Source organism: Acomys russatus, chromosome 5, assembly GCF_903995435.1.
Source record: "Acomys russatus chromosome 5, mAcoRus1.1, whole genome shotgun sequence".
Lineage (NCBI taxonomy): Eukaryota > Metazoa > Chordata > Mammalia > Rodentia > Muridae > Acomys > Acomys russatus.
Genome location: NC_067141.1, coordinates 14,269,552 through 14,284,053, shown reverse-complemented (window position 1 = coordinate 14,284,053; position 14,502 = coordinate 14,269,552). Strand labels below are relative to the sequence as shown.

The 14,502-nt window shown below is 49.6% G+C and overlaps 1 protein-coding gene across 1 annotated transcript; it reads left to right on the top strand.

Annotated features, from left to right (window-relative positions):
- The first annotated feature begins 1,045 nt into the window (after nucleotides 1-1,045).
- Uros (uroporphyrinogen III synthase) lies at nucleotides 1,046-14,227 on the top strand. The gene is made up of 9 exons (XM_051145470.1): nucleotides 1,046-1,207; nucleotides 1,424-1,507; nucleotides 2,448-2,544; nucleotides 4,089-4,163; nucleotides 5,378-5,452; nucleotides 9,813-9,893; nucleotides 10,277-10,362; nucleotides 11,233-11,331; nucleotides 13,644-14,227. The coding sequence occupies exons 1-9, from the start codon at nucleotides 1,145-1,147 to the stop codon at nucleotides 13,779-13,781; spliced, it is 798 nt and encodes a 265-aa protein (XP_051001427.1). The 5' UTR covers nucleotides 1,046-1,144; the 3' UTR covers nucleotides 13,782-14,227.
- Nucleotides 14,228-14,502: the final 275 nt, after the last annotated feature.

The window sequence follows — 14,502 nt, the reverse complement described above, 5'->3', positions numbered from 1 at the left end:
TAGATAACCCATGTAATTAGGTTATTTGTCAATATTTTAATGATTTTTGTTGTTTTGTTTGTTTTTCGAGACAGAGTTTCTCTGTATAATAGCCCTGACTATCCTGGAACTCACTCTGTAGACCAAGCTGGCCTCGAACTCACAGAGATCCACCTGTCTCTGCCTCTACTGGGATTAAAGGTGTACACCACCATGCCCCACTCTTAAATGATTTTTTTTAAAAATTTGCATCAGGAGCCACGTGGTGGCTAATGCCTATAATCCTAGTACTTAGGAGGCAGAGGCAGGTGGATCTCTGAGTTCAAGGCCAGCCTGATCTACAGAGTGAGTAGAGGATAGCCAGGACTACAAGAGCAGAGGGCGGGAGACGAGCAGGAAGGTTGGTTGTTTGCTTTGAGACAGGGATTCCTATGCGTCCCTTGGGGCCTGAAACTTAGACTCTGGTGGCCTGAGCTCACCTACCTGTGCCCCTCAAGGGCTGGGATTAAAGGTGTATGCCATCACATCCAGCCTGGAATAAAATGTTTGTGCCAGTCTTTGTCGGTGGTTTTGATTGTTGTCGTGAGTTTATGCTTACAAGTAAAATTACAGGAAGAAAGGGTGTGAATTATGTAAGTCTTTATGGATATTTATGTACAATCTTGATGAATTGTTTCCAGGTTGGTAGATCACCTCAGGAAACCTGGTAACATTTAATAAACATAGCTTGAGAAGTAGAAAAGTCAATATTACTATTTCCTAAATGGCTTCTAAGCAGCTTAATCTCTTTATTTTGAAAAGGAAGTACTAATTTACTTGTTCCCTTACTCAGCTATGTATTTGCCTCCTTAAAATTATTTGCTGCTGGTATGACACAGAACACACCCTGACTCTGGCTAGCCACAGCCTGCCTGGAACACTTGAGTTCACTAATGGCTCTCACTAGCCTTCCCAGGCAGTATCAGCGGCTAGCATGCTCCACTTTGCCCTTATCAGTGACGGGGGTCTTGAGAAAGACCGGCCCTTTTAGCTCGTCACGGGCGATTGATTGCCTCATTCGTGTCCTCTATCCCTTCCAGCACTGCCTGGGAACTGTCTTTGAGATCTAATTAAGATCAGTTTCCTTGTTCTGCCCCAGTGTCTTGCATAAGGGCTGCCAGACACAATGAAGGTTCTCCTACTGAAAGATGCCAAGGATGAGGACAGTGGCCAGGATCCATATATCCAGGTGAGTGGCTGAGCCGTATTCCTTGGCCTCAGCTAGAACTTCCTTGCTAATGGAGGTTGGGATGGGGATGCTAAGACTCAGTGAACTTGGTGCATAGCTGATGTTTCTGGGCTCCCTTATTTCCAGGTAACAGCCAATGATTAATGTGATGTCACGAGCTTTCTTTATTTTCAAGACAGCCCTGGCCAACCCAGAATGGCATTCTTTCATTTTCAGGAACTGGGATTGTATGGACTGGAAGCTACGCTGATTCCTGTTCTGTCGTTTGAGTTTTTGTCTCTTCCCAGTTTGTCAGAAAAGGTAAGAGCCCCATGCTGGGGCTTGCTGTCTGTAGAATCCTTGGCAGCCCAAGTCAGGAGCATGTTTAACCACTAGGCATGGACACGAGGGCAGTACACACTCACCTTGTTGCAGGAGGCTCCACACCGGCTTCTCTTCCTAAGCATCTGTCTACTGATTCAGGAAGCCATGGGCCCTGGAGCTAAGGCCCTGCAGGGTACCAGCATGGCTCTCAGAGGTCACTCCTGGTCTCTGCACAGAAGACCAAGTGGGTGCTTCTGACTTGAGAGTGAGCGCTGCTGTAGATTCAGCCCAGGCACTTAGCCAGGAAGGCAGGAGGCAGGGCTGAATGCGAGCCCAGGGCTCTGCCCACCACCTTGCTCTGCTCTACTGCAGGCGTCAGGCCCAGTGAAGCCTCCCAAGTGTTTGAGATTGACAGCAGCCTGAGGGTCTGCTGAGTGTGCACAGTGTGTGCTTAATCCCCAGTACTGCAAATAACAAGAGTTCAGTACGGACACTTTGAGTAAAGTTAGGTGTACACAGCGGCTCAGTGCCTAGCTCAGAAGTGCTTGGCAAGGTGTTGTCTCTGAGGTGCAGCCTTCGGCTGGGTTTACCTCCCTACAGTCTGCTTGTGCTCTGGATGCAGATCAAGTTTGCCCTCCTGCCTGCACCTTATTCCACTGACCGGTTCCATGCTCTTGGTCTGCTCATTTCCTGGGTTGCAGTTGTCTGTCTCTGACCTAGAGGGAACTTCCAGAGGGAAAGGCTATGACAGTGACAGGCCTTACCCAAAGCCTAGAGTGAATGGTGCCAGGCCCAAAGTCAGCACTCAGCAAGTGTCAGGTGGGGAGCTGGCGTGGTAGAAGGACTGGTTGCCACTTCTTTGTAGATGCATTTGGACATCAGGGTCATAGGCCTTGAGAGGCTGGGTCTAAGCCAGCCTCTGTTGGTTTTGGTACAGCTCTCTCATCCTGAAGGCTTTGGAGGACTCATTTTCACCAGCCCCAGAGCAGTGGAAGCAGTGAAGCTCTGTTTGGAGAAGGACAATAAAACTGAAGGTGAGGGCGGGCGTGGTAACACACGCCTTTGATCCCAGCACTCGGGAAACAGAAGCGGGCGGATCTCTGTGAGTTTGAGGCCAGCCTGGCCGACAAAATGAGTACAGAACAGCCAGGGCTACACAGAGAAACCTTGTCTTGAAAAACCAAAAAACAGGGATGGAGAGATGGCTCAGAGGTTAAGAACACTGGTTGCTCTTCCGAAGGTCCTGAGTTCAATTCCCAGCAACCACATGGTGGCTCACAGCTATCTATAATGGGATCTGGTGCCTTCTTTTACCATGCAGGCATACATGTAGACAGAATACTGTATACATAATAAACAAAGCTAAGGAAGAAAGAAAGAAAGAAAGAAAGGCCAACAAACAACAAAGCAAAACAAAACACCCTGAAAGTGAGGATGAGTCCACTCTGGATTCCACCAGACTGTAACTTACTGTTTCTTTTCTGAGGCACTGGAGTCCAGAGGCAGCTACATGCCCACCAGAACACAGTGCCTGGGGGTGCTGCCTCATAGGTAGTGGATGTGGCTGATAGGGTGTTCTTACTTGCCATTTAATTTTTTATCATATTATTATTCGCTTACTTATTAGATACATGCCATGATATGTGTGTAGAGATCAGAGGACAGTCCAGGGGAGTTGGTTCTTTCCATCCACCTCATGGGTCCCAGGGATCAAACTCAGATGGTCAGGCTTGATGGCAAGCACCTGTACTTGCTGAACTGTCCCACTAGCCCTCGACTGCCTTTTAAATGTCCACTCAGGTGTTGTGCCTATTTCTTCCTCTGAAAGTAGGGCAAGCGGCACTTTACTTAGTGGACGATGAGGAAATTTAGCAGTGGAAAATGCTTCATGGCCCTGCCTGGCCCTTTCAAACAAGGCTGTTTTTTCTATTACAGCAGTATATAGTGACTCTGCCCATTACTGACACCTAGACTGACTGGCTACTTAGCTGACATTAATGGTGTGCCTGTTGTCCTTCAGAGTGAGTGCTAAGTACAGCCTGGAGGTGTGCACAGTACTGTGACCTCACTTTACAGTCACAGTGCACAGTCACTTACACAGGCTTGGGGAGTTCTTCCAGTGAGGAAGCTACTGGGAGGTGGTTACTGTGGGGCTCTGGAGTCCTGTAGGCCTGGGTTCATGCAGCCATCCTGGCCACTGGGCTCCTAGTTCTTTCCCCTCGGTGACCTGGCTATGGTGTAAGCTACATAACAAATCATGTGGTTACTGTCTTCAGCAGCTGGAGCATGTCCTGTGTCCACTCTGGGGCAGGTGTTCTGAGCCACAGTTTTTTGATGCACACTGCATAGTCTGAGTCCCATGGAGGGGCATCCAGAATGTTGCAAGGGGCAGAGTGGGCAGTGAGGGAATGGGCATAGGGATTCCATCACTGCTGCTGTCTCCTTGCTTTAGAGCCCAAGTGCCCAGTCTCCTGCTGAAGTGAAGGCTGGGGACTTAGAATAAAGAACCAAGCCCCCTTAGTGACATCCCGGTGGCCACTCTGTAGGCATAGCTCATGTGCCATTTCATGTTTTGCAGACTGGGAAAAGTCTCTGAAAGACAGATGGAACGCCAAGTCTGTGTACGTGGTTGGAAATGCCACCGCTTCTCTGGGTAAGGAGTCATGGGAAGATGAAGGTTCGAATCCTAGGCTGGATGGATGAGGTTTCATATTCAGACCATATACAATCTAAAACCTATGAGCTGCTTATTTCTGGAATTTTCCACTTAGTATTTTCGGGACATAGTTGACCAAGAGTAGCTGAAATACAAGGAAATGAAACTGCAAAATGGGGCAAGGGGGCCACACATGCCTTCTGTGTTAAGGGCCAGCCTTACGGCAAGTTATCCTGTGTGAGTTCAGTTCCTGGGGACTCCAGGCTTCTCCGCTCACTTGTCCTGAGCATAGTTTACACCTGCATGAGCCGTTTTCCTCAGGCTCGGTACATTTCTGGTAAGCCATGAATAAAATGCTGTTGGTGTTCCTGTTAAAGCTGCCATTGGTGGTAACATAGGTACCAGTTGTTTGGCTCCTAAATGGAAAGCCCACCGTATCTCTTTCCTCTGGAAGTCTTATGTTCCTCTGTACAGCAAAGTAGCCACGTGTTCCCTTTCTGGCGAGGGAAGGAGCCTTTATCTGTCTGCTTCTTGTTCTCTTCAAGACGAGGAGTCTCAGGGTGTGGTGGCACATGCCTTTAATCCCACCCAGCACTCGGGAGGCAGAGGCAGGAGGAGCTCTGTGAGTTGGGGACCAGTCTAGTCTATCTAGAAAGCCCCAGTACTACAGTGAGAGAAAGGCTGGGGCAGCGCCCTCCCTTAACTACCTGTATGCATAGTGCTATGGGTCCTTGCCAGTTGTTGGGAGACCTTCTCTCTCCTCCCTCCATTCCAGTCTGGTCATGTCAGCCCATTCATTACCCCTTTCTGGGTGAAGCTGAGCACATCTCCCTGTCATGAAATGAGGGCTCTCTAAAGAGATACTTGCAACACTTAGTGGCTTCCAAATGCTAACAGTCTGATAAGCAGGTGCCAGCAGTTGGCCTCATTATCACATGAGCCCCAAGACAGTCCTACAGGGCTGGTGTTTTTGGCTCATGTAGATAAGTGGGGTTCAGAGAAGCTAGTTAAGACAAAGACCCCCGTCTAGGGCAGGTGTGCCCAGGGCACCCTCATCTCTGACAGGGTAGCCATGGTCTCACTACTTGGCTTCTAGAATATACTACTCTGTGAGTGGAAAAAACAGTGCCTGTACATTTGCATTTAAAAGTAATGCAGGAACAAAAGAGTTTCAGTAACTGTCCAAGGAATTCACCTCTGTCATTTTCTAGTGAATAAAATTGGCCTGGATGCAGAAGGAGCACACAGTGGGAATGCAGAAAAGCTCGCTGAATATATTTGCTCAAGTAAGTGAAGACTGCCCCCATGATCCTCCCTCCCTCCCCGCCCGCCCCAGACATGCTCCAGGCAAAGGTTGTCTTTGGTCAGCACATGGACCAGCCCTAGGGCAGTTTGAATTTAGATGGTGGTTTACCTTAAGCTACTTATAGGGTGCTAGGCTTCTGTGATGCCAGAAGATGGAGTGTGTGCCCTCCTCTACATTGAGTCTCCTGTCGTCTTCCCTGTGTGCCTAACCCAGCTGTAGACACTGGTACTTGCTGCAGCTCTGTCAGTGAGGTAAAATCCTCCTGCTCTGTGTCAGCAGAGAAAATCTGGAGGTGCTCTCAGGATCAGCTGGCTGGTGTCTCCAGTTTTTGCAGGCAGGTCTCTGTCAGTGCTGTCAGACCCTGCAGCTGGTTCAGGAGAACTGAGGGTGGGGGTGGGGGTCAGGGGGATGTAAACCCTGGTGCGTGCCTCTGACTGGGTCTGCAGCATGCTGACCCCTCAGAAGGATTGCTTGGGAATCTTCTGGGCTGGGAGAAGGGCAGTATAGAGTGCTGATAGGGCTTTGGGTTTCCTCAAAGGTAGTTGTGGGAGCTGGGCATCTTCTTTACCCGTAGCATGAAGGTCCTTCAATGGGCCTTTTATGCTTCTCAAATAGTGATGGATAAAACAAAGTATGTTTGTCATAAACTATGTCTTCTCGAGATGGTACTGGCGTTTGTGATTTGTAAGCTTACACGCTAGCATTTTCTAAGGTTCTTCTTCCCTAAGGCACTCTTACTGCTGGAAGGTTCTTTAGCTTTGACATTTTAGTGTTCTTCTGGAAGCTACTCCTTAAAAAAAAGCCCTGAATTTTGGATTGAGGCTTCCTAGATTGTAGACAGGCCACATGCAGATTTCAGCAGGCAGGCAGGGAATGGCAGCGGCGTGTTCCAAGTTGCCAGGTCTCTACTTTATCATTATGGAAATAGACATCTATCTTCGGTAGCTTTGACTGTCAACCAGCCTAGAGTGACCTGAGGAGTCTCAATTGAGGAATTTCCCAGATTAGACTGGACTGTGGATATGTCTATGGAAGATTATCTTGATTGATAATTGATAATTAGTGCTCTAGGCAGCACCATTCCTTGGGCAGGTGGTCCTGGGCTGCATAAGCCAGCTGTGCCTAAGCCTGTAAGCAAGCCAGCCAGGAGCTTTCCTCTACACTCAATTTCCCACTTCAAGTTCCTGTTCTTACTTTCCTCGGTGATGGACTGAAACCTATCAGCTGAAATAAACAACTTCCCTAAGTCTGTTTTTGTCAGTGTTTATCATAGCTGTGGAAATGAATCTAGAACATCCATCTTTCTTTCTTTTCTTCCTCCTCCTTGTCGTCTTTTTTTTTTTTTTTTTTTTTTTTTTTTTGGTTTTTCAAGACAGGTAGCCTCAATTTGTAGACCAGACTGGCCTTGAACTTGAACAAACATCCACCTGCCTCTGCCACTGCCTCTGTCTCCCAAGTGCTGGGATTAAAGGTGTGCACTGCTACCACCACCCGGCTTCTATTTAAAAATTTTAACTGCTAGAAAAAATGTAAAAATATCCATATGAGTAGCACATCAGGTTAAAAAAAAAAAACATTTCCAAAGCTGGGGGTATAGTTGAGTATCAGAGTACACTTCTGATGCCCTGAGTTCATGCCCAGCACTAAAAAATAAATTACTATTTAACTACCTCTCTGCTTATTAAATACTCAGCACTGACACTGGAAACGAGTGTTAACAACTGCTCGTGTGCCAGGAGCCAGTCTTCACAGCCACCCAGGGAAAGTAAGAACTGTGTCAAGTGACAAATGTGCCACCCAGGATGCTAGTTAGAGCAATCCAGATTCAATAAAATGTAACACTCAGTTCCTCAGGCACACTGGGCACATTTCATAGTTCAGCAGTCACTAATGGCTAGTGACCCTGGGCTGGACAGTGAAGCATTCCTCTCATCACCGGAAGTTCTTCATTAGTGTTATTGCATCTCTGGAGGGGGGACCAAGGCTCCAGGCTGCAAGGTAACAGGGTTAGGATTCAGACTCAGACCTGCAAAGCCACTGATGTGTTTGGCCTGTCACTTTCAGCAAACCTTATTAAACCCTGCTTTGTGTCCACTTGCCTTCAGGGAGCTGCTGGCCAGGCACCACCTAGATTCAGAGTGAGGGGACCCCACTGTAGTGAGAGTTCTAGGGACCTGACCTTTGTGCAACAGAGCTTTGGGGGGTGGGGAGTGAGGGTGGGGAGGAGCCTCCAGCTTACAGAAACCTGAGAGCGCCCCTTCTGATTGTTCTTCAAAGAGAGAGCTCTGGCCACAGAGTGGATTACCAAATCTACATTCTCCTCAGCCCAGTGTTCATTCGCCTGAGGAGGCCTGTTGGACACCTGAAGCATGGGCGGAGCGTCTTTTCCCACTTCCGTACACTTTGCACACAGTTAGAGTATAGGCACTAGGGTCCTCAGCACAGCACTCCTCAGACTCCTCATTGTCACTCATCATCTCTGGCAGCCTACAGTCCCCTGCAGGCCTCCTCCTGTTAGAGCAATGGAGAGCAGAGCCCTTGGGCTCCACAAGTCACCATGTGTGTGCATGTGCGGGCGTGAGTGTGTGAGAGAGAGAGAGAGAGAGAGAGAATGTATGTGTGTGTGTGTGTGTGTGTGTGTGTGTTTGGCTCCACCCATTGCATTGGCCTAAGTATGTTGAAAATCAGCCAGCTTTGCTGTTACACTGACATGATCAAGTTGAAGATAAATTCATAGCAATTAAGCTTTTCTTAAAACAAAAATTGGGGGTGGCCTGGAGTCATAGTAGTGTAGTTTCATTTCATTCAGTTTTGAGGCCAGATCTCAAAACTCTGTAACCCAGCCTGGGCTGGGTCTCCTTGTGAAGACCAGGCTGGTTTTAAACTTGTCATGATCCTCCTGCGTCTGACTCCTGCATGACAGGATCACAGGCATGTGCCACCATACACAGCTCTTTTCTTTTTTTTCTTTCTTTCTTTCTTTTTTTTTACTTTGGGTAGAGAGCTCTCAGGAAACACAGTTCATGAGATGCCATGCGAACATCCTCAGCATTTCCTTTTTCATGCCCATAGAATATTCTCTTCCTGGGGAGTCAGCTGAGCTGGCTGACTACATGTGTGAGCCCCACATGCCTACATGGCTTCCTGCACCTTCAGCCCACCACACTTACATGGACAGGCATAGGGGAGCTGCCTAGGCTAGAGTTGAGAGCTCAGTGCCTGAACATGTCTTTGAAAACACGTGCCGAGGAGTGGAACCTGTAGCACTTCACCGAAAAGAGGACTCAGCAGGCACCTGTGATCTGTAGTTAATCATTTCCGATCCGTTGTGCTCTTCTGCGTTGGCGCCAATATTTACAGAGCCGGTTAAGACATCCGCCAGCATGTCACTGTTGCTTGTACTTCAAACACAGCAGCCTGCAGCTATTCCTGTCGCTTAGCTGCCGCTTCCCAGAGCCAGTGCTAGCTGGGGAGAGTTTGTTTCTTTTTTCCTCTGATCTCAGTTGCCAGTGCTGTGTTCGGAGGAATCATCTTGCTGTAGGAAATACATGATGCTTGCGTATGACCAACACCCATTACATCTCTTGATCTGATGTAGAAGAAATGATTGGGTTTAGTAAAACGTAATTGAAGAAGTTTCTTGCCTCTGACAGCCCCTGAGTTTGGTTGGATGGTTTTGTTGCAGTGTGCTGTTCATGGCCTCAGGTCTCCACAGATGGAGGTGGATGGTGGGCACGGTGAGATTCAGGGCTAGTGGAGCAGCCTCGTCTTCTGTGCCCTTTGGGCACTTGGTCAAGGGGCTACTGGCATGGCTGGGCAAATTGTAAGCAGGGAGCTTGTCTTTGTTGGAGGTGACTACAGAGCCACTCCAAAGTGCCAGCCTTCCATCTCCTGTGCACATACCTGGCTCATCCAGGCCCTCCGGCAGAGCTAGGAACTGTCACCCGGTGCCAACACCAGCCGAGTCCTTACCCATTTTCTTACTTAGGTACATACAAGGCCTGTGCTCCATGAACCAGGGAGCTACAGAGTTCAAGCAGCAAGTAGGACAGTGGTGCCTTGTTTCTGTGGCTTAGTTTTCTAGGCTTTTCCCTCACACTTCAAGGTCAGCATGGTTCAGCAGTTGCCCTTCCTGGTGACAAGGGCTGGAACTGAGATCTTAAAGCAAAGCTGAGCCTAGAGCCCCAGCTTCGCCCTCCAGGGAGCTGCCCTCCCTGTGCCTCTGTGCTGCAGTGTGTCACCCTTTGGGCTTTTACAAAGCTTACAGTGTTGGTGGTCTGTTCAGCATGACCTCTTGAGATTCTACATAGCTCTTCCAATGTCTGCTTGTGTGTTCACAGGGCCATCTTCAGCACTGCCTCTTCTCTTTCCCTGTGGAACCATCAAAGGAGATACTCTTCCCAAAATGCTCAAGGACAAAGGTGACTAGAATGAGCTAAGGACATCCCCAAAGATGACTGTCCCAAGGCCCAGGAGGCTTACATAACATACACAGGCAGACTTGGGGTGCATTGGGGTCTCCTGATGCTAAGCCTCTCTTGAGAGCTGGCCTGAATCTGGCAGCATGACTGGGATTCATGGAGCAGCCAGGGTCAGAGCTGTGTGGACAAACTCACACAAACACGGGCGCCAACGGTGACTGTGGATCCAGCCCACAGTGCTCTGCAGACCACATGGGGCTGGGGCAGGGCCTGCCCCTAGTCGAGCTTCCCGTCCCCATCAGCTACACACTGCCGAGGGTGCAGAGGCCCCAACCACCCCTCCCAGTAAAGTGAAGCTGTCTCCTGGTTTTGACTGTGCCCAGGGATCCCCATGGAAAGCATGCATGTCTATCAGACAGTTCCACACCCTGGAATCCAAGGGAACTTGGAGAACTACTATGAAAATCAGGTACGCTGGGTTTCCAGGAAGAGCGAGTGCTGGCAGGGCAGGAGCAAGAAGTGGGGGTAAGAGGTTGCATGTGTTGATTGTCGGTGGGGTTCTGTCACTCCCTGCCATGTGACTGAGCAGATGGCTCTTCTGCAGCTCCATTTGCATGTCTGGGACATGGGAATAGATGCATCCAGTGAACGCTGTATAAGGATTAAAGGGGATAACTCATACAAAGCTGTCTGTGTAACACCTACCCTATACAAAGGCCTGAGATACACTGTGGCCTTTTGTTATTGCCTTTGTCCCCCACTGTGGTGGGAGCAGGGGCTGAGCCCACTATGGAGTCTGAATTGGGATTGGGAGACCTGGGGCAGGAGAGTGGAGAGCACTTCCTGAATTAATGGCTGCTTCCACCATTTCCATTCTGAAATCACATCCCTCCTAGAAGAGCTCTTCTGCATTTCGTGCCTGTTCTGGGGGTTCTGTTGGGACAGTCCAAGTGGAGAGAAACCATGCAGGCAGGCTGCTTGTTGCCTGCTCTGTCCCTGGTGGGTACAAGTTGACAGAACCAACAAGAACTGTTGGTTCCATCAGGGCTGGTTAGCTTCAGGAGCTGGAGGTGTCTCCACCACTGAGATTGGGCTCCAAAGAGTCTGTGTCTTCTGGCCAAATAGACCAAGGTCCAGCAGAACAACCAGTGGCAACTGCCAGCCTGCTTTATAAGCAATCCCTCCAAACTATGCCTTGGTGGGCTGAGAATGGCGCCTAGCCAGGGACCATACTGCTGCAGAGCCCCCGGGGCTTCTGGGGCTGGAAGGGTTGATGTTGATGACCCAAGGAATGCTGACTGAAGGCAAAGGCTAGCTCTTACCTTCTCCTTTCCCGTAGGGAATCCCAGCCAGCATCACATTTTTCAGTCCCTCCGGCCTTAAATACAGCCTTGAGTATATCCAGACATTATCTGGTGGCAGCTTTGATCAGATTAAGGTATGGTATTCTGTGGACTTCGGCCTTCTGCTCCTCACTATATCCTGAATTTGCACATTGAGCCAGATGCCATAGAGTCGGGAGTGGGGTGGGGGGCACTGGTGCTGTGCATACACTGCTGCTCTCTAGGCTGCTCTCATTCTCACTGGGGCATGACTACCCCCAAGTTTTTTGTCCTGTATAGCCAACGATCTGGCCTTCCCTGCTTAGCGCTGCCCTTGGTTAGATGACTCACATGAGGCCCTTCTGGCAGGGTTTGCTGTAGGTGTGGGTGCCTTCTCCTCCTGTGTTCCCTGTTGAACATGTTAAATGGTTCTCTAGTCCAGAAAAACCTGACTCTCTGTTCTTACGTAAAGGATTTCCACTCACACTTTCAGGGACTGTATGTATTAGGAATCTTCAATTAACATGACTCCTGTGGCACCTATAACAGAAGTGCCCTTGACCAGACTCCACTGGGACTGAGGAGAAGGTACAAAGTGTGGCGTGGAACCCAGGGACAGTATGTCCCATCTCCACCTGCCAGAGCTCACTTCAGTCAAGTGACGCCACCACTTTGGCTAATCCCAGTTGCATCTCACAGGTGTGTCCCACTGCTTTCTCAGTTTCAAGGTGATATGTTAGGTGCAGGGCAGCTGAAAAGGAAGTCACACAGCTGAAGAGGAAGAATCCAGGAACCCAGGAAGGTGAATGCCAGGCTGTGGGCCGTGGGAATAGACAGTCATGGTCCTGGCAGCTGCCAGGCAGTGCTCGAAGTTCTTGCAGTCATAGCTTCTGTTATTCTGGTTATAGGGATCAACAGGATGGGGGCACTATCCTCCTGACAGGGAGGACACTGAGCACAGAGAGGTTCCACACCTTGCCAGCGTCACATAGCACATTACTAGAAGGCCCCCTTCTATGAGGGTTACTAGAGGAGGGAGGTAGCACCTGAGCCCTGCAGTCAGGGCTGAAGAGAAATGGCCCATGGATGCTCAGCATGGTTGCTGGCCAAGTGAGCACTAAGGCACAGGGGAAGGTTTAGCAGCACTGCCAATGCTACTTGTGTATGTCTCTCTGTGGACCTGGCAGAGGAAGCGCCTGGGCAGCTTGCTGATGGGAACATGCCTCAGAGCTCACCTGGGCTAACATGCTGGTCTGCCCTAATAAAAACACACAGGACTGTAACTTTACTCTGCTCTCATCCTAAGCAAACCCAAGTTGGAGCCAAATGGACATTTGGAATTTGAACTCAGAATTTCTCTGTCAGTACTGTCTAGACTCATGAGCAGCTGGGGCATAGTGAGGTGCCCATCTTAACTCCGCTCCATTCTTCTGTAACCCATGGTTCTTAGCATCCCCCAGTCACCACAGTGACTCTGCGTAGGGCAGCATGCACTGGGAGTTAAAGACGGCTCTGCAGCTGTCCGGAAAGAAAGAGTTTCAGGACTGTCACAGGAACTGTGGCTTATTCCAGAGCCAGAAAGCCGGTAGAATTAATGGGAGTCGTTCTCTATCCTGGGGACTGAGTGCCAGTCCACTACTTTTGAGGAGAGTCCTGAGACCCATGCACTGGGCGGTTTGACATTCTTGTTGCAGCTCTGCCCCAGATTTGAGTGGCCTTCCTCCCTCTGCAGAGTCTTGGTGACACTCAGTGTTTATACAGCACTATTTAAAACAGGGGTCACAGAAGGTAAAGAGGTGACTTACATATAAATGACACGTCAACAAATAATATGGAAGCCTTTGCAGTCACTTTCTCTCCTGCCTTCTCACAGTGACCACATGGCCTGTGGGTGGCTGTCTGTGCACCTAGAGGCCACACATCTCTCAGTGAGCAGATACCTGTGCCCAGCACTGACCTAGTGGTTCACCCTGACCACTTCATGTGATCCCTAGCAGTTCAGTGGACAGCCTGGTTAGAGATAAGGTAGAGGCAGAGAGAGTGGATACCAAAGGCCTCTGCGCTAGGCTGGTGGGATTTGACTCCTCTATGTGCCCAGGGGATCCAGACCTGCCTTGCACCCCACGTTCCCCAGCTAATCATCCCACCCAGAGCCCCTGAAACTGAAGCAGAGCTCTGTGCATCTGGAGGCCCTGTGGAAGGTGGTGTCTATCCTGGGCTTCGTCCTTACCACACCCAAGTCCTACTGATATGTGCACTTGTGCCATAAAGTGATAGTGAGTTCCTGAAAGAAGGTGTTGCGCAGACTCCGAAGGCTTCGAGTTAGGTGGCCCTGTGTTTATGTGAAACACCACGCAGTGTCCAGACGACGCCTGCGCAGCCCTTGCCATGGTGCTGAGACCATGTCCTTTGTGTCTCTCCCTTACAGTTTGTAGCCATTGGCCCTAGTACAACTCGTGCTATGACTGCCAGGGGCCTGCCTGTGAGCTGCACAGCAGAGAGCCCCACACCACAAGCCCTGGCTGCAGGTATCAGGAAAGTGCTGCAGCCAGAAGGCTGCTGCTGAAGTCTGTGCTGAGCCAGCTCCTTCCCTGTGCATGGACGGGACAGCCTGTTGCTACCTCTAGGATGGAACTCAGACCCAGAGAAGGGCTCTGGAGAAGCTGCTGTGTCACTGTCCTCATGGAGTCCAGCTTGGAACCTAGGCTAGGTTCACTGTCCATTGGACCCCAGGAGGAGGAGAGTGTCCTGTGCCTAGAAAGAAAGACATGAAGGCAACTGCATGGTGACTTGTGCTTGCTGCCCACTTTTTTTAAAAAAATTATTTCTTTTATGTATATGGGTGTCTTGTCTGCATGTAAATCTGTGCCATGTGCATACCTAGTGCCTGCAGAGGCAAGGAGAGAGTCAACTGAAACCAGAGACAGCTGTGAGCCACCATCTGGGTCCCGGGACCCAAACCTGGGTCCTCTGAAAGAACAGGTGCTCTCCAGCACTGAGCCAGCACTCCAGTCCACCGCTACCATTTGTGGTTCTTGGTGCAAAGCTGTGTCCTGGGGCAACAAACATAGTTCTCTATACCAACCTGGTAAGAATGATAGATTGCTAGATGTGAAGTAGATTTATTCATTATACAAAAAATAAAAAGACTGAGCCAGGCATGGTAGCACACTTACCATCCCAGCATTGGAGGGAATGGAGACAACAGCCATGAATTTAAGGTCAGCCAGGACTGTAGATATAGTGGGACACTCTCAAAACTAAAAAATCAAATTCAAGACTTAAGT